This window comes from Salmo salar, chromosome 20, assembly GCF_965601325.2.
Source record: "Salmo salar chromosome 20, fSalSal1, whole genome shotgun sequence".
Classification (NCBI taxonomy): Eukaryota; Metazoa; Chordata; class Actinopteri; order Salmoniformes; family Salmonidae; genus Salmo; species Salmo salar.
The window spans coordinates 13,226,809-13,247,664 of record NC_138310.1 but is presented as its reverse complement, the minus strand read 5'-3'; the positions used below and the strand labels follow the sequence as shown (position 1 = coordinate 13,247,664).

The 20,856-nt window shown below is 42.4% G+C and overlaps 1 protein-coding gene across 4 annotated transcripts in view; it reads right to left on the bottom strand.

Annotated features, from left to right (window-relative positions):
• Positions 1 to 16,728: 16,728 nt before the first annotated feature.
• LOC106580123 (rap guanine nucleotide exchange factor 1) overlaps positions 16,729 to 20,856 on the bottom strand; it is a 53,571-nt gene continuing 49,443 nt past the window's right edge. For all 4 annotated transcript variants that reach the window (XM_014160818.3, XM_014160819.3, XM_014160821.3 and 1 more), the window contains one exon: positions 16,729 to 20,323. In XM_014160818.3, the coding sequence (XP_014016293.3) occupies positions 20,173 to 20,323 (151 nt within the window). In that variant the 3' untranslated portion in view covers positions 16,729 to 20,172. The remainder of the gene's footprint in view (positions 20,324 to 20,856) is intronic.

Below are 20,856 nucleotides of genomic sequence, written 5' to 3'. Positions count from 1 at the left end.
GCCTGAAGATGCAAAACAGCCTTCATTTACTGCAAAGATGGGCTTAAAGTCACTGGCTAGTTCTAAGGATTCCTCTTCTGCAGGTTCTGTTTTGATGTGGAGTGGTCTTAGATGAGGACTGACTTGGATACTCATCATACTCACTTTTCAGGGTGAAATACAGAGTCTTAATTATCATACTTCAGCTTTTAAAGTGGCTCTTCCCCCTGGCTGGTGCGGAGTTCCTCTTAAATCTGTGTTAGCTTCGAGTCCTCGTGCCCCAGACCGAGGCTCCACGGCTGCTCACAATGCTGCTGCTCAAGGGGAACCTCTTAAGAATCTGTGGTTTGCTGGAGGTCTGACGGTTAGGATAAATAATGTGTATTTGAAGTCAAACACGGACATTAAACATTGAAACAGTTCCAGTTCCATAAGTGCTGCAAACAACACAGTTAGCATTAGAACGCACATGAAACGCTTTGTATGCTTATTTGGACCATTCATGTTACTTTGTTGTTTGCAAAAGTAATTGAATTTCAAATGGTATGGAATGATCCCAAGGTTTACGTAAACAGTTACCCTCTGAGCCACCATAATAATCACTAAGTTTTTAACTGGTTGTTCCGAACAGCATCGTTTCCATTCTATTCAAGTTTTTCACGTTGTGCCCTGGTCATATTCATTAGTGCACAGCGAAGCAGTAGCAAAACGTTTTGCAACAAACCGTTTACTCAGCTAGTTGTCATAGTAATGATGGGTGTGTGCGCGGTGGTGTAGGCTGATTGGTGGTGGTGCTCGTGCTTCCTATCACTCAGAAGGTGACAATGCCTGCCATGGACGTTTCCAAGTTGCTTTGAATGTTCAAAATCAGTGTAAGAACAATTTTAAAGCCCCAAAGGATAAGATGATACAACTTTCAAAATAAGTCCTTTTTGGCTAGCCACAGCGGTCAACTAGTTAGCCGTTTAGCTTTCTAGCACATTCACATTTTTTTTTAAAGCAATTAACAAGCTACTTAGCTACCACATGTTCTTGTAAAACTGCCAACAGAGTAGCTTGCAAGCAACAAGATATGCCAAATAACAGTCTAAAAACCTTAGAGCAAATAAATCAGATTTGACAGTTCAGTCAAGGCTCATGGCCACGAATTAGATTTGTATCTGATTTCATACCACCTCCGAAGGTGGTTTGAAATGTGGGTTGAAATATCAGACTCCATGTCCTTTTTGGCTGTTCAGACTGCAGGAAAAATAAAAGATTCAAATCGGATATGCAAAAAATTAGCTTTGAGTCACTTCAAACTGACAATGTGAACAGTGCTTTACTATATTAGCCGGTATGCCTGCTGGCAAGGTTCGTAGACTTTAGAAAAAGTAAGCAATAAACGCAATGTACTGAATAAAACCTACATTCTCCTTTCAATCTTTTACCCAGATTTTAGCAGAGAAGGATATTTTGTTTCTTTTGAAAAATAACCACCAGTCTGATTTTAAACCTAACCACAGTGCTAACCTTGTGCCTAACCATAACCTTAAATTAAGACCAAAAGCAAATTGTTGTTTTCATCAATTATTACGATATAGTTAACCTCAGGCCTTATTTTTGGTGTTTATTCCAAACCCCTATTCTTTCCCCATTAATTTTGCCCATAGGAATGCCTGACGAACCAGAGGTAAATCATTTCTGTTTTTTTACAACTACAAGCCTCTCATTGGCAGACGCTACTGAACAATAAATGACCAACGTTTATAAAATGAATGTTGAATGGAACGACATAAACAGTACAAAACTGCTCTATGTAACTTTATATCTCAGGGAGAAGGGTGATATCAAGCAGCCTCTTTACATAGTCGTTCTGCTCTTTTGATCAAGGTGCCTAATGAGCTATGCAGAAAAAAATTATACAAAATAAACAAAAAATTGTTTAAATATGCTTTGCTTGAGGAATAATAATAAATAGAAAAAAAATCACCATCAAAACCTGTCTGTTTAATACAATACGCATTTCTTTAGTAAAAAGACATGTGCTGCTGATAATACTGCCAATGTCGTCGAGACAGAGGACATATATATATGTAGCCCATGTGTCTAATGCTGTCTGGCTAAAAAGAGTATGGCATGTCATACTCTTTTTTTGTCCAGACAGCATCAGATACATGGGCTACATATAGTAAGATAGTGATTCCCTCTAAGTCTGCCACTGGGCTTAGGGTAGGGAAGTCCCATGGATCCCGGATAGCACTGACTCTCTCTGTAGTCAATTTGAGGGACTGTTGCAGTGAAGATGCCCTGTGATTGGCTAGACTGGAATACATCAGAGCACTTTGCAATCAAGGAGAGAATCTCAACTGCATACGCCTCGCGTCCTCTCTCCTCGCCTCCTTCTCAAAACCCATTGGATGAGAATGCCATAGGTCCCTGCCCTGGACCTTCTCCAATGAGGAGAGTGGACGCGAAGAGTATGCAATTGAGATTCTCCCAAAGGGCTCTATTTTCGGGTGCCGCTAAAGGCCGATTTATACGCTACGGAGACGGAGGTGCAAGTGTCAAACGCACGTTAGTTTGCAATTTCGTCATGCAAAAACTAGCGTACTGGCATTTTCCAGCTCTAAAGCCAGGTAAGGCAATTTACTTGTCTAACATCAGCTCGCTTGTGCTGAGGTGGGTGGCAATATTTGAGGTGTGTCCTTCAAAACAAGCGCAAAAGTGACAATTTCATGCAGTGCTAATGGGAAGTTTTAAGACCCAGAAAAAGCAGGTCTTAACTGTAACGCAGTTGATAATGGCATGGAGTTTGAGAATGGAAGTCCAGCCATGACCCACAGTGCCCATGAAAGGTTAGATGTGCCTTTTGTGCTGATGAATCACATATTTTGAAACATTACAAACAATTCCCCCCCCCCCCCCCCCCCATTTCATAAAATGTGATTAAAAACCAAGCATACGGTGCATTCGGAAAGTATTCAGACCCTTTCCCTTTTTCCACATTTTGTTACGTTACAGCCTTATTCTAAAATTTATCAAATAAATGTTCGTCCTCATGTCAGAGCAAAAACTAAGCCATGAGGTCGAAGGAATTGTCGGTAGAGCTCCGAGACATTATTGTGTTGAGGTACAGATCTGGGGAAGGGTACCAAAATATTTCTGCAGCATTGAAGGTCACCAAGAACACAGTGGCCTCCATCATTCTTAAAAATGGAAGAAGTTTGGAACCCCCAAGACTCTTCCTAGAGCTAGTTGCCCAGCCAAACTGAACAATCGGGGGAGAAGGGCCTTGGTCAGGGAGGTGACTAAGAACCCGATGGTCACTCTGACAGAGCTCCAGAGTTCCTTTGTGGAGAAGGGAGAACCTTCCAGAAGTACAACCATCTCTGCAGCACTCCACCAAATCAAGCCTTTATGGTAGAGTGGCCAGACGGAAGCCACTTCTCAGTAATAGGCATATGATAGCCCGCTTGGAGTTTGCCAAAAGGCACCTAAAGACTCTCAGATGATGAGAAACAAGAATCTCTGGTCTGATGAAACCAAGATTTTGGCCTGAATGACAAGCGTCACATCTGGAGGAAACCTGGCACCATCCCTACGGTGAAGCATGATGGTGGCAGCATCATGCTGTTGGGATTTTTTTTCAGCTGCAGTTACTGGGAGACTAGTCAGGATCGAGGTCAAAGATGAACGGAGTAAAGTACAGAGAGATCTTTGATGAAAACCTGCTCCAGAGCGCAGAGGACCTTAGACTGCGGCGAAGGTTCACCTTCCAACAGGACAACGACCCTAAGCACAGCCATGACAACGCAGGAGTGGCTTTGGGACAAGTCTCTGAATGTCCTTGAGTGGCTGGCCCAGCCAGAGCCTGGACTTGAACCCAATCGAACATCTCTGGAGAGACCTGAAAATAGCTGTGCAGCAACGCTCCCCATCCATCCTGACAGAGTTTGAGAGGATCTGCAGAGAAGAATGGGAGAAACTCCCCAAATACAGGTGTGCCAAGCTTGTAGCGTCATACCCAAGAAGACTCGAGGCTGTAATCACTGCCAAAGTTGTTTCAACAAACTACTGAGTAAAGGTTATGAATACTTATGTAAATGTGATATTTCATTTAGCATTTTTTTATACCTTTAAAAAAAAAAAATCTTTGTCATTATGGGGTATTGTGTGTAGATTTATGAGGGGAATTTATATTGTTTTTTAAATCAATTTAAGAATAAGGCTGTAACGTAACAAATGTGGAAAAAGCCAAGCGGTCTGAATACTTTTCAAAGGCACTGTAGCTACCCTAAATCAAGGCTAGTTTAGCAGCATCGCATAGGTGCGTCTTTTTATCCTGGCCAATAGCCAAGTAGCCTCTTAATAAAGGGGTTTTAAATGGTATACTGAGAGTACTTTGAAATATTTAGGTTTTTGCCCTGCTTTTTCATTACTCGTAATTCACATACCTGCATTTCGCTGGGTAAATCCCGCTATGCCCTCAGACGAACCATCAAAACAGGCAAAGCATCAATACTGGACTAAGATTGAATCCTACTACACCGGCTCTGACGCTCGTCAGACGTGGCAGGGCATGCACGGACCAACTGGCACTGACATTTTCTCTCCCTGACCGAGTCTAATACCTACATGTTTCAAACAGATCACCATAGTCCCTGTGCCCAAGAAAGCGAAGGTAACCTGCCTAAATGATTACCGCCCCGTAGCACTCACGTTGCTTGCCATGAAGTGCTTTGAAATGCTGGTCATGGCTCACAGCAACACCATCATGCCGTAAACCCTAGACCTACTCCAATTTGCATACCGCCACAGATGACGCAATTTCAATCGCACTCCCACCTGGACAACCTATGTGAGAGTGCTGTTCATTGACTACAGCTCAGCGTTCAATCCAATAGTGCCCACAAAGCTCATCACTAAGCTAAGGACCCACTAAGCTGTCATGACGTTGGCCCCCCCCCCCCCATAAATACCTTTTACCACTTCCCCTCTCTGAGTCTACTGAAGGACTTGAATAGCCTGTGTTAAATATAGAGTCTGGGAACATCAAACAAATGTGGAAAGGTACCACATATTTTGTTAATAAAACCAGTTGGAAATATGCTTGGGAACGTAATGAGTATGTATGTCAGTTCGGTTGTCATCTGAGACATTATGACTGATGACAGGACGACATAAACTGTATCTGAGAAAGTATACACCCTCTAGTTATCAGAGTCACATGGAATTGTTATGCAATTGAAATGTTTGATATTGAAAATGTTTGTTAGGAGATGAAATGTAATTTTAGCTTCCGAATGAGAGATTTGGGTTTTCATAAGGAAAGTGCCCTGCTCGATCAGTAACCCAACCATGTGAAGAGACAGGGGTTATAAACGATGAAACACCTCCCTCCCCCTCTCCACTATATAATCCTTTGACGAAAAGATAACCAGGTTGTTCCAGTACGGGAGGCCTGCAGCCTCTACGTTAGAAGGACACACATGTCAAGTACAGAACTAAGCCAACCTTGGCGTGAGCTCTGGTATGAACTGGTATGAACTTTGAGCTTATTCACTACAGAAGTGCTACTTCCTAGCCGTTGAGTTAGCAGCGGCTGCTGCTAACGTGGGTTAGGAAAGGACGGACGACGGATCCAGTCTAACAACCAGACGAAGATACCACCACCACGTATCCAATGGACCACCATTGACATTCTTCCGAAAACAGGGAGATCTGTTGGCCAACCCGTCCAGCATCTACGACCAATCTACCGAAGCGCAGCTCAGAGTAAATATTTATTGCATTTTCCTTTTCCAAATGGGCGGTAATTTAGAATGCATAAGATAATGTATTTACGATAGCATAGCTGCTGTTTCGGTGTTCCTAAATCTTCCCGCTCTTTCATTCAAGCCCAACCCCCTTTCCTTTGTGTAACTAGCTTTCATACAGGTTCCGTCCACCAGGACGTTTTCTGTATGACATCATTGTATTCTGTGTATTTGTAATTCTGTGTGATTAGTTAGGTATTTAGTAAATAAATAATTAAACCCAATTTTGTATTGCTGATTCAACTTGTTAGCCAGGGTTCGTGAAGATAGCCAAGAATTTACAACTTTCATTATGAGACTGAAAATAAGACAAGGATTAATATTGACTGCTATCGAGGTAAAATATTACTAAGTATTTTAAGAGTTTATTTGGAAGATAACAGCTCTATAAACATTCTTCCGTGGTGCCCCGACTTTCTAGTTAATTACATTTACATGATTAGCTTAATCAGGTAATATTAATTACAGAGAAATCATTTTATAAGTTAGCATGTCATATCACTTAATCCGGCATAGCCAAAGACACGACATATATGGTGCCCCGTGTGAGGCCTCTAAAACTAGGCCGCACGTTTGGGTAATTTTGATAACATATTGGAGCCCCCGTGCGAGGAATCTAAAATAGGATGAAGCTTTTATTTTGATTCAGCATATATAAAATTGAAAAGCAGATTACATAATATACCAAGTTGATTATATACATTATGGGAATTGTAGACTGGAATTATTGGTGCGTGTGTGTTCCGGAGAATAGCCTCCGTGTTGTGCTCTGACATAGTCAGTGGGTAGCATAAACTAAACATGTATGTATGATGGCTGATAAAGCTATCTGAGAAATAGCGCGTTTGGCCAAACGCTAAGTATTTCTGCCTTTCGCGTTTCAGACGCGTGTTGGCTAGGTCATTATTAATTTCTCGAGCGAGGACAAAGAGCCAGCCGATTGAAATTTAGGAGAGATTAGATTGACCAGCGATAAGTATCTCTCTGTCTCTCGCGTTTCGATGCGAGTAGACCACGGTGCAGTTCGTTGTTTCCCGCGAGTTCCGGTTAAAACATCGTCAAATATCGCCGAAAAGGGTTTGAACATAATACGTTATAAGTAAAACCTTTCCCTTGCCAAGGGAATCCTATGTTGAGCATTTTTCAGGCATAAAGTAGCATTAGCTTGCTCGAGATGCTAAGCTAACAAAAGGTAAAACAGCCATTTTGTTTTGTGTCACATTGTAAGTCATCCGACTTGCGGAACGAAAGTCCCGCCCTGGGTACTTCCATTTGATTTCAGTGTGTGCCCTCTGAAGAAGTCACCAATACTTTCCTTCAAATAATTAGTCAGGTGACACTCAAGTCGTTACTCGTGATATCCAGACGGATATCGATGTCTTATTCAATTGAACTAATAAGTGAAATTGCCAGATTTACATTCTCAAGTTTAAATAATATCCAAATTGATGAGTTTTCTAAATGAGACATTGTAATCTTTTTTTCCACATTAACCTAGATGAATAAACCTCTCAGGTTAATTAAAGTTTAAATCCCATATAGCCTATACAGGTTTGATTTATCATTAAAATTGATCAATCAGTAAAATTTGGCTTTTGCAAAACCCATTCAGTAATCCAGTACTGACAGAAGTCCCGCCCCAGCGGGAATCCCATGTGGCTTCGGCCCAAGGAAGAAGTGTACCATAGTGGGGAGTGTTCCCAACATTTAATCTACTGTTTACACTTATGATATCCAATCAATGGAGATTGTATGGATTATCATCTCATTCAATTTAATAAATTAAATTGTTGAACATACCTTAATGTTCTTGCAATCAAAGGAGACACTTTTAAACTTCCCATATTAACCTGGATGAAGCAACACCTCAGGTTAATTCAAGTTTAATACCCAGATAGCCTACCCAGGTAGGATTAATCATTGGCATTGATTAATTAATTCAATTTGCTTTTGCAAATTCATTCACGTCCAACTTCCACATTACTGGTACAGTACTGATGGTTCGTCAACATCTATAAATAGATTAAACTTGTCTTTGCAGCTTCCAATGAATTCCAAACCCAAACATTGAAAAAAAAAAAATAGGAACATTTTTCCTCTAAATTTTTCTAATAATGTGCAAGCTACCAAAGGAGGTGGTCACCACTCCTCCGCTAATTAGTGAACCTCCACCCATAAAAGGATTGATCTCTGACCTCAGCAGTGATACCAACCCTAATTATGCCATTAGAAAAACAACAGCCGAAATTGCGAACGCTCTCCAAAATCAACCATCAAATACGGGCTTTGTGACTGTTCTCTCCACTTTAGCACTTATGTATCACCATCAAAGGTTGGCATCGGTCCAATACCACAGTGCACAGCTGAAGCACGTGCAAGACATGGCTAACATGAGGGCACAGGTGGAGAGAACTGAGCAACTATTGACAAAAGCAGGAAATGAAAACATTCTGCGAGTCGAGGAACTGCGTTTGAAATCGGAACAATTAAAAGTAATTGCAAATACTTATGACGATGAACGAGCACAAACTCTCCAACAAAATCGTCATCTGCAGGAACAACTCGATTTAGCCAAAACTAAATGCGATGTAGTCCACGCCAAACTAGATAAATCTGTCGAGTTATCTACAAACAGGAACGCGCAATTTGATAACATGCAGGCAGTTTTGTTGAACGTTACTCAAGGTAACAATGTTCTACTCCAAATTCTGCAGACCAAAGACGATCAGTTGATGAACACAATGACAAAGTTGGATGACAAATCAGCAGAACTTATTGAAGTCGCTGACCAAATGAATGATGAGAGAACTCAGGTGATGAGGATGGAAATATTGATTTCTAAGCAAGCAAAGGAAATCTCATCACTGAATCTCTCGCTCCGTACTCGAGACCTCTATCTGCAAACCATGACAGATAAGTTTGAGACCGAAAGGAGCAGGTGTGACACTCACGTGTCCAAAATTGGTACTCTAAGCGCTCAAGTGCACTCTGCAATGCAGCAGAAGACCACCCTTAGGTACCATCTGGAGGAAGTCCAGAATGGTCACGCTCTACAGCATGACTATCCATCCAAGCAACCGGAGTCCGGTACTCAAAGGAGTGAAGACGATAGGTTTCAGACATTGCCTCCATCATGTGTCCCTCAGTCTTCTCCTCTTGGCCATTCGGCACTGAGTAATATGGAGCCTCTTGGCCAACAAAGCCAAAGCTTGGCTTCTCCTCTTGGTCTGTCGGCCCCAATTTCTCCACAGGATGAAGCCAACCCTCTCCGCCCGCTTGGCGCGGAATACCTTGACAAACTCGTCAAGAATTTCCCCACCTTTGACCCCGTTCCAGGTCAGCCAAACGATACTGAGACGTTCCTAGCTGACATAGAGGACGCGTTGGGTGGCTACCCGAATGCTACGGGTTCTGACAGGGTTTACCTGTTGAAGCGAACGTCGAATAGACACGTGACGAGGTTCATTCGCCTACAACAGCAACACGTGCTAAATGACTACGCTAAACTTGCCACAGCTTTGATATTAGAATTCAGTGGTTCTGCGACTCGCAAACACGATAGCTCACTGGCTAACACCGTCAAACAAGCTCGGAACAAACACCCACAAGCTTTCTATCATAGGCTTCGTTCAGCTTACTTTGGCCTACTCACGGAAACAGGAATGGAAGAGCTGTTACCATTCAAACAAATGTTTCTGTCGAACATGTATCCCACCTTCATTACCTACTTGGGCCCTGCAGCCCACGTTGGCTTGCCTATCTTACAACTCAGAGAGCTTGCAAGCACAGCTTTTGAGGCATCAAAAGTTCACAACGCTAAGAGCCCTGACCACTCGGTTTTGAAGTTTAACCAGGAGCACTCACTCCAGTTAGAGGGTGCATTATCAGGTATTGGAGCGTCGAGAGATGACGCACAACAACAGTTTCTACCACGAAACCATGATTCCAATAACCTCCGCGGTCGAAATAACTGTAAAGTACGTAGCCATCAACATGACTACCGCTACAAACGACCCGTTCGCTACGTTCCTGCACCCAACCCACAAAAAGTGTCAGAGCACAAGGGTAACAAAGGGTTGAAGGACGATCAAAACGTAGACCAATGTTCTCCAGAAGTCCCACTACGGGAAGAACTTAAGCGAGAACAATTTGAGAAAAGGGTAAAAGATAAGTCACAAGGACTAGACGGGGAATTACCGGACACCAGGTCCGCAGGAATTAACACCCATAGCAAGGACGTTAAAGTTCAAATTTCTCCCGCTCTCATTCAAGACCCTATCCAGGGCCCGCTTGATCAAGAAACAAGCCCCCGGGCTCTGTCTATAGACTCTGATACAAAAGTTAAGAAGAAAAAGGTCAAACGCTTCGTTAAAGCCAAGCCCACTCAAAATCGGAAAAGTCAATCTGCTTCCACCTTGAACAGAAATGGCAAATCACATCGTTGCGAACGACCACTCCACTTTGTGGGGAATATGTCCACTAACCACGAATCTAAACGGCCATACCTGGAAACAGTCCTGGAGGACTGCTTAACTTGTCATGCGCTAATTGATTCGGGTGCGACAATATCACTCATCTCTCAAACATTGTTTGATGATCTCAAAAGGGCTTTGAAGCCAACTAAACGTTGGTTAAAAGTGGAACGATGCGACACTAAACTTCGAGGGGTCACTCAGACTACCTCGCCTCTCACATTGAGAGTCATGCTGAAACTACACTTCCAGGACGTATCGCTCATTCACCCTGTGTATGTTACCAGCCTCGAAACTGTAACCCTGCTACTTGGAGCAGACTTGATGGATCGGTTACTCCCATTGATGGATTGGAAAACCAACCAGGTATGGTCACAGGCCACAGTGCCTTCTCCACTGACCACACTGTCTTCCCCTAACGCTAGCTGCAATGCAGTCATTCACGAGGGGTATCTGTCGAAAGCACCCCTTGGGAAAAAGACGTTTAGAAACCTCTTGGTGCAGAATCCGATCCAAGGAGATATTACGATATCTCGACACATTCCATCAGCCAATCTGATTGACCATTCTTTTCATGATTTCGAGCCAGCTGTCTCTGTGAATGAGCAACTTCCCTCCTCCTTGCAGTCGTGCAATACGGTAGTTGAGATGAATTTCTCTTGCCCTTCGGACACTTCCGCAAGCACTGCGGCCGTCTCAGCAAGAAAAACATTGATGTGCAGAGTACACTTTGCTTCCGATGATACACCTTCTGCTTTGTTGGGGACTGTCACCCCCTACAATGACACTAATGGCGTCAGTCCAGCAACTGACCCGATGACTCCCACTGGTGAAACACTTTGCGATATCGCAGACCGATATCCTCGTCTCAGTTTGCAGGTACTGAAGAGGTTGCCACACGCGGACGCGGTGGTGACTGACAGACCTCGACAGCCACTGAGGGGGTTGAAGCACAAACACCAGGAGATTTGGTTGAAAGGTTACAGCCATTCTCATAATAACGCGGCCACGGACAACTCGTACATAGGGTCCGACCTTTTCGTTTGCGCCTCGGACACCAACACCACCCGCTGGTGGGGGGGTCCCGAGACACAAAGGGGGGGAATAGTAGCCCAGACCCATGATGAGCCTCATCGAGGCCGGTGGGGGGGGGGGTCGAGACTACGGACAACACCGTACGAGGCCGCCAGAGCATAAATCAAATCTCGTTGTAAACTCCCCTATGAGAACAGTGAGGAGCAGACAGGCCCCTAGACGGGGATTATTTTAGAACACGTCTAAGATAGTACTGAGGTGTACCACACTGGTCGTAAAGGAAGTCCAATGGACTTGTCCACCTCCAAAACAAATGGCAACAATAATCATTCCTTGCCATGTGTAGGTTCAACTACAATACAACTAGTAATATGCTCCAATCATGTGTTCCGGTAGATAATATTTCAGAATAAATCGGTAGGATAACTGGTCCCCTTGAGTACCAGTACCAATACCACAGTCAGTCCAGCAACACTCAGTAAGAGGATTAGTAACCTCACAAGTTAAATTGCTATTGATAATAGCGACATAGGAGTCACTCAGAGTGCAACACGGGGAAGGGAATCTCCATTGCACTCTTCCAATGGTTAACACATGCCACTAATAAATAGAACCCTCCGTCCAGGAGAAAATTATTAGAAGTCATGAACCATGATCACACCACGTACGACTGGTCTAATACTTAGAGTACTTCTGTCGTGAGGTTAGCTCCTCCGGGGATAACATAGCTATGAAATTGACTTCATACCTACTGCCGCTACAATAGTGGAAGACACAGTGACTTGTAGAAAACTACTACAGACTCCCTTGACACCAATTCTGACTGACCTCCAGGCATTGACCTGAAAATTACCTGACTACGTCAGACTCATTCTGAACAAGTTGTAATCTGCCAGGATACTTGGTTTTCTTCCCTTGACATGCGCGATTGTGTAAGCGCACATGCACAACGGAACATCCAATTAGGATTTATGCTAGGATCACTTAAGGGTCCAAGCAAAATACCAGCCTTAGTAAAGTTGAACATTTACTTCTAGGCCTTTGACTCTACAGCACTCACCAGTTTTCCAACCAGAAGTCCATAGGTCATCCTGTAGACTGCCCAAAACTAGTGCCTTACAGCTGTAGACTTATCATATAGTTGTCAACTTAGGATAGTACCCTAAGCGCCACCCCGCAAATTAGGAAAGCCCTAGATATGACATTAGACAATGCCATGATAGGGTCATTTTGCCAAGACCATGGACGTAGATAGAATACAGTCCAATTAGATGATTAAGGTGGCATAACTATATTTTGTTTTGTTTATGCTTTCATTCATTTTGTTTCATTTTCTTCGGCACATAGAAAGTGATAGAGCCATAAACAACTCCCCCATACAACCATCAGTTAGTGCCACAACGCCGCTCATTTGGGGGGGGAATGTAATGATATATTTCATGAGTGTGTGTGCGTTGTTAACATCTGCCTAAGTTACTGTCCAGATATTCCAGTCTGGACGACCAGACGACGGGTCCGGAACGGCGATCCCAATCCGGACATCCGCTGCCGAGCCATGGAAAGGACTTCTTCATTTGCAGAGACCCTACCCGGGTCGACCACCAGAGGTGGGACTGCAATAGCAACCACCAACTGGACATCTGCTGCCCAGCCTTGGAGCGGATTTCTTCATTTGCAGACACCCTACCCGGGTCGACCGCCAGATGGGGACCACAACGATGATCCACAACTAGGACAACCCACGTTCATTTTTATGTTGGGTTATAACATGCAGGTTAATCGCAAGATTGAACCCAACATGGGGGGACTGTCATGACGTTGGCCTGTGGGTAAGGTTTATGACCCCCCCCCCCCCCCCCATAAATACCTTTTACCACTTCCCCTCTCTGAGTCTACTGAAGGACTTGAATAGCCTGTGTTAAATATAGAGTCTGGGAACATCAAACAAATGTGGAAAGGTACCACATATTTTGTTAATAAAACCAGTTGGAAATATGCTTGGGAACGTAATGAGGATGTATGTCAGTTCGGAAATGTAATTTTAGCTTCCGAATGAGAGATTTGGGTTTTCATAAGGAAAGTGCCCTGCTCGATCAGTAACCCAACCCTGTGAAGAGACAGGGGTTATAAACGATGAAACACCTCCCTCCCCCTCTCCACTATATAATCCTTTGACGAAAAGATAACCAGGTTGTTCCAGTACGGGAGGCCTGCAGCCTCTACGTTAGAAGGACACACATGTCAAGTACAGAACTAAGCCAACCTCGGCGTGAGCTCTGGTATGAACTGGTATGAACTTTGAGCTTATTCACTACAGAAGTGCTACTTCCTAGCCGTTGAGTTAGCTCGGCATCTGACCGTAAGGCGCTACAGAGGGTAGTGCGTACAGCCCAGTACATCACTGGGGCCAAGCTTCCTGACATCCAGGACCTATATACTAGGCGGTGTCAGAGGTAGGCCCAAAAAATTGTCAAAGACTCCAGTCACCCAAGTCATAGACTGTTCTCTCTGCTACCGCTCGGCAAGCGGTACCGGAGTGCCAAGTCTAGGACCAAGAGGCTCTTTAACAGCTTCAACCCCAAGCCATTAGACTACTGAACAATTAAATCAAATGGCCACCTGGACTATTTACATTGACCCCTTCCTTTGTTTTTACACTGCTGCTACTCACTGTTTATTATCTATGCATAGTCACTTTACAAATTACCTTGACTAACCTGTACCCCCGCATATCGACTCGGTACCCCCTGTATATTATATGTATATATGTATATATTGTATATATTCAATTTTATTATGTTACTTTTTGACATATATACACAGTATATATTTTTTTCACTTTAGTTTATTTAGTAAATATTTTGTTAACTCTATTTCTTGAACTGCATTGTTGGTCTGCACCTGTTGTATTCGGCGCATGTGACAAATCAAATTAGATTTTTTCAAGTAGGCTATCCATCCCCATTTTTAAAGATCGCCCTTCGTCCCACTACCAAAGACACGCTCCAGGCCTGCGTATGCACACAGTGCAATGGAACAAGAGAAATTATTATTATATAATATATTTTTTAGGCCTTATCAATAGCCTACTGGATTTAATCTTGATTATTGACTGTTTGGCATGTCCATGTCTAGACTGCAATTTACAGCAGGCCTAGCCGCTATATCAGTGTGAATGCTATAGCCTGTGTTTAACAATGTATTTCTGTATTGAAGCAATGCAATTAGAACAAATGTGAACTGCAAACATGTTCAACATATTTACCAAATATGGGGCAGACTACATAATGAACTAGTCTATAAACTGAATAACATTGAAATTGAAGTTGATGACGACACAATACCTAAAATACCGTAAATACACAAATTGAAGCAACCACATATTTAGCCATGGAGCACGTTCTGATTGGCCAAGCCTCGACAAACCCACAACTTGTTTATTCATCGAAACCCAGCCCTTTTGCCCCACCGCTAGCTACTGTACCCATAATTTCAGTTGTGAAAATAGCAACAATATTTGACACCCCGAATCTCTAACGCTACTGCCAGCGCTAGAGGGTGCAATCAATTCAAGACTCAAAAAGCTCACTTCAATGAAGTGAGGAGAAAATGGTCCAATGTAGCAGAACTGATTTTTTCCCCCGATGTTCCGACTGAGCTTCTGACTGTCATATTTAAGGCCTGATTAGAAATACAGTACCAGTCAAAGTTTGGACACACCTACTCATTCCAGGGATTTTCTTTATTTTTTATATTTTCTACATCTACATTGTAAAATAATAGTTAAGACATCAAAACTATGAAATTACACATATGGAATTATGTAGCAACCAAAAAAAAGTGTTAAACAAATCAAAATATATTTTATATTTGAGATTTTCAAAGTAGCTACCCTTTGCCTTGATGACATCTTTGCACACCGTTGGCATTCTCTCAACCAGCTTCATGAGGTAGTCACCTGGAATGCATTTCAATTAACAGGTGTGCCTTGTTCATTTGTGGAATTTCTTTCCTTCTTAATGCGTTTGAGACAATCAGTTGTGTTGTGACAAGGTAAGGGTGGTATACAGAAGATAGCCCTATTTGGTAAAATACCAAGTCCATATTATGGCAAGAACAGCTCAAATAAGCAAAGAGAAGACTGTTGGCATGAGGTGTGTTGGGTCAATGTCCAGTTGAAAAACAAAATGATAGTCCCATTAAGTGCAAACCAGATGGGATGGCGTATCCCTGCAGAATGCTGTGGTCGCCGTTCTGGTTAAGAAGACATGAAGGTCAGTCAATCGGGACAATTTCAAGAACTTTTAAAGTTTCTTCAAGTGCAGTCGCAAAAACCATCAAGTGCTATGATGAAACTGGCTCTCTCATAAGGACCGACACAGGAAAGGAAGACCTAGAGTTAGCTCTGCTGCAGAGGATAAGTTCATTAGCTAACTGCACCTCAGATTGCAGCCCAAATAAATGCTTCACAGAGTTCATGTAACAGACATCTCAACACCAACTGTTCAGAGGAGACTGCGTGAATCAGGCCTTCGTGGTTGAATTTCTGCAAAGAAACCACTACTAAAAGGACACTAATAAGAAGAAAGAGACTTGCTTGGGCCAAGAAACACGAGCAATGGACAGATCGGTGGAAATCTGTCCTTTGGTCTGATAAATCCAAATTTGAGATGTTTGGTTTCAACTGATGTCTTTGTGAGATGCAGAGTAGGTGAATGGATGATCTCCGCATGCGTGGTTCCCACCGTGAAGAATGGAGGTGTGATGGTGCTTTACTGGTGACACTGTCTGTGATTTATTTAGAATTCAAGGCATACTTAACCAGCATGGCTACCACAGTATTCTGCAGGGATACGCCATCCCATCTGGTTTGTGCTTAGCGGGACTATCATTTTGTTTTTCAACAGGACAATGACCCAACACACCTCCAGGCTGTGTCAGGGCTATTTGCCCAAAAAGGAGAGTGATGGAGCGCTGCATCAGATGACATGGCCTACACAATCACCCAACCTCAAACCAATTGAGATGGTTTGGGATGAGTTGGACCGCAGAGTAAAGGAAAAGCAGCCAAGACTGTTGGAAAAGCATTCCTGATGAAGCTGGTTGAGAGAATGCCAAGTGTGTGCAAAGCTGTCATTAAGGCAAAGGGTGGCTACTTTGAATAATCTCAATATATATGTTGATTTGTTTAACAGTTTTTTGGTTACTACATGATTCCATGTGTGTTATTTCATAGTTTTGACGTCTTCACTATTATTCTACAATGTAGAAAATAGTAAAATAAAGAAAAACTCTTGAATGATTAAGTGTGTCCAAACTTTTGACTGGGACTGTATGTTTTATTCATAAGGAAAACCTCCATTGACCCTCCATTCATTCTATGCTTACTTGATAACATGCATGGTATGACTATGGCGGGGAGAAGAAATAATGCCAACAGAACATGAAGAAATACTGCAAGTTTTATTTATTTGCACAGGGATCTGTGTGGTCTGGTAGGGTTGATTATGTCAAGGGATAATGGAGCTAATGTGCCATCTTGTATTTGCGATATACACTGAAGAAAAACATAAACGCAACATGAAACAACTTCAAAGATTTTACTGAGTTACAGTTCAAATAAGGAAAGCAGACAATAGGCCTTAATCTATGGATTTCACGACTGGGAATGCAGATATGCATCTGTTGGTCTCAGATACCTTAACATAATATGTAGGGGCGTTGATCAGAAAACCAGTCAATACCTGGTGTGCAGCGCGACACATCTCCTTTGCATAGAGTTGATCAGGCTGTTGCTTGTGGCCTGTGGAATGTTGTCCCACTCAATGGCTGTGCGAAGTTACTGGATATTGGCGGGAACTGGAAAACGCTGTCATACACTGATCCAGAGCATCTCAAACATGCTCAACGGGTGACATTTAGTGAGTATGCAGGCCATGGAAGAACTGGGACATTTTCAGCTTCCAGGAATTGTGTACAGATCCTTGCGACATGTGGCCGTGCGTTATGTTGAAACATGAGGTGATGGCGGCGGATGAAAGGCACGACAATGGACCTCAGGGTCTCGTCACGGTATCTCTGTGCATTGAAATTGCCATTGATAAAATGCAATTGTGTTCATTGTCCGTAGCTTATACCTGCCCATACCATAACCCCACCATGGGGCACTCTGTTCACAATGTTGAGATCAGCAAACCACTCGCCCACACATCTGCCCGGTACAGTTGAAACCGGGATGTATCCGTGAAGAGCACACTTCTCCAGCATGCTAATGGCCATTGAAGGTGAGCATTTGTCTACTGAAGTTGGTTATGACGCCAAACTGCAGTCAGGACAAGACCCTGGTGAGGATGACGAGCACACAGATGAGCTTCCCTGAGACGGTTCATGGTTGTGCAAACCCACAGTTTCATCAGCTGTCCACTGGTTGGTCTCAGACGATCCCGCAGGTGGAGGTCCTGGGATGACGTGGTTACACAGGGTCTGCGGTTGTGAGTCTGGTTGGAAGTACTGCCAAATTCTCTAAAACAACGTTGGAGCCGGCTTGTGGTAGAGAAATTAATATTAAATTCTCTGGCAACAGCTCTGGTGGACATTCCTGCAGTCAGCATGCCAATTGCACGCTTCCTCAATCTTGAGCCATCTGTGGTGACAAAACTGTACATTTTAGAGTGGCCTTTTATTGTCCCTAGCACAAGGTACACCTGTGTAATGATCATGCTGTTTAATCAGCTTCTTGATTTACCACACAATCAGGTAGATGGATCATCTTGGCAAAGGAGAAATGCTCACTAAAAGGGATGTAAACAAATGTGTGCACAAAATTTGAGAGAAATAAGCTTTTTGTGCGTATGGAAAATTTCTGGGATCTTTTATTTCAGCTCATGAAACCAACACTTTACATGTTGCGTTAATATTTTTGTTCTGTATAAAAGGCCTTCATTCACCATCCAGATTAAACAGTAGAGGGATGGCGACCAGGTCCACTTCTGATTGCTGTAATGTTTCTAATGTTCACTGCTATGTACAGCTCCCTTGACACATACATCACTTTTTTGTTCATTAGATTTTTAAGTGCAAGTACAGTGGGGTCTGGAATTATTGGATCCCTTGATAAAGATATGCAAAAAAGACTGTAAAAATGCTAAAATAAATATTATTTTATACTAATACAATTTTTCAGAGAAAGAGATTGTTTCAAATAAATAAAATAAATAAAAAAGGGTAAAATGTATTGGATCCTGTTTTCAATTCTCCAGCAACCCTCCCCTAGCCAGGATAACGACAAAGCCTTGTTCTAAAATGTTTTATGAAATTGGAGAACACATTCGGAGGGATCTTAGATAATTCCTCCATACAGAATGTTTCCAGTTGCTTGATATCGTTCATCTGCGCTAATAGACGGTCCTCTTCAATTCAAACCACAGGTTTTCAATGAGGTTCAAAATGTTGATTTTGTGGTCAATTAACCATTTCTTTTTGGATTATTTTTAAAACGTGCTTGGGGTTATTGTTTTGCTGGAAGATTCACTTGTGGAAAAGTTTCAGCCTTCTGGCAAAGGCAACCAGGTTTTTGGCTAAAATGTCCTGGTACTTGGTAAAGTTAATGACGCCGTTGACCTTAACAAGGGCGTCACGACTAGTGGAAGCAGAATAGCCCCATATCATTTCAAAATACACCGCCATATCCTACAGTAGGGATGAGGTCTTTTCTGCATATGCATTGCTCTTTTTAAAGCCAAACCAAAGGAGCTCGTGTCTTATGACCATAGCACTGGCTCCAACCCAAGTGCCAATGTCGTTTAGCAAAGTCCAGGCGCTGCTATGGTCAGATGACATGAAAATAGAGCTCATTTGCCATGCACATCAATAGTGAGTTTGGCTTTCAAAAGAAAAATGCATAGGCAGAAAATACCTCATTCCTACTGTAAAATATGGTGGTAGATCGTTGATGTTATGGGGCTATTTTGCTTCCACTGGTCCTGGAGCCCTTGTTAAAGGTCAATGGCATCATGAACTTTACCAAGTACCAGGACAATTTATACACAATATATTTATATACAATATAGTTCAGCATTTGTGTTGTTTATTTTATACAGTCTTCTTTGCTCATCTTTATCAAGCGATCCAATAATTCCGGACCCCACTGTATATGAACTTCATGTATCACTTCTCCGCATTTCTGAAGTATAATTTTCACATCCTTTTAAAGAACAAAACAAAAACTGCATTGCATCAGTCAGACACTATCATACATACAACACTTCCTTGAAAAAAAAACATGTTTTTTAATGACAAAATGATGTCTTATGTGCACCAGTAATATATAATTTTTCCACCAGTCTAGAAGCAGACCCAGGTGATGAGTGTCTTTGCTCAAAGTTCTGCACCGCCCATAGCAGTTCTCTGCCATGTCAGGCGATACGGCGTCACAGTTTGTGGCAGCAAAAAAAGGGTCTGGAGTCCCGTATAAAAAAAGTCCAAACTGAGTGACATTGGGCAGTGTTTCCCATGGCCCACATCAGTATGATAAGGTTTTAGTCAGGACAATGTCTTGGGTTGTGAGAGGACAACCCCTAGCGTATCCTGTAATGCTTGGACCATACCCATAATATGGCATTGGGTGGATGAGGTTGGTGACAAAGGTGAACATGAGGAATCTTTTTGCGAGCCTTCCAACACTGCACAGTGTCTCTCTCACTGGCTTTACTCACACACGGACTGAGTGCAATCCCAAACAGAGAATCCCAAGTCTGAGAGGTCCAGAAAAAAAATAAAAAAATCATCCACAGTCTTTTAGCTGCCTTCACAGTTCTACTTGTTTGTAGTCTCTTGTAATTCCATGATTTTGTAAAATGACCAAAGGTGCAATACAGCGGGACAAGTTCCTATGTCTTCTCTTCGCGCTCTGTTTTGCGCCGCGTAATGTTCCGAGGTTTGATCTTTAGAGACAGCTCCCACAGAGCCTCCTCTGCCAGGTGGTCGCTGAAGTCATTGAAAAAGGAGACGATGTCGTCGTTGTGTTTCAGATCATAATGCCTGGGAGAGAGGGAGAACACCATCTAAACATTGCAAAGGTGGGAAATTCCAAGGAAAATATCCTAAAATTCCAAAACATTTTTCGGGGGAGAAAGAAAAGTGCATTGAACATAAAGCTGTATGACAGCAACGGACAGATTGGCCACCAGACCTGGGCAGAAAATAGTTATATTTTGAAGTTTATTTGAAAATACCAACTTTTCAAATACTTACGGTAGTCAAATATAGTTTATATAGAGTTTCAACTAAAAGGCAACTATTTTCTTGGATTTTCAAATAAATACAGGTCTCAGAAAACTAAATAATATTTGAAGGTATTTGAATATATATTTATTTGATGGCTGCCAAATATTTGATGAACAACAAAAAAACTACAAGTTAGTTGAATTAGTGTAAATATATGATCATAAGCACATAGTTTGAGGGCTCTATAGCCTAGAATTAAAATAATCTCAACAATAGAGTAGATAACCTTTACAGCTTCAAAATTACTAACAAATATATTTTCCTAATGAGTGATACATAAGTAGCAC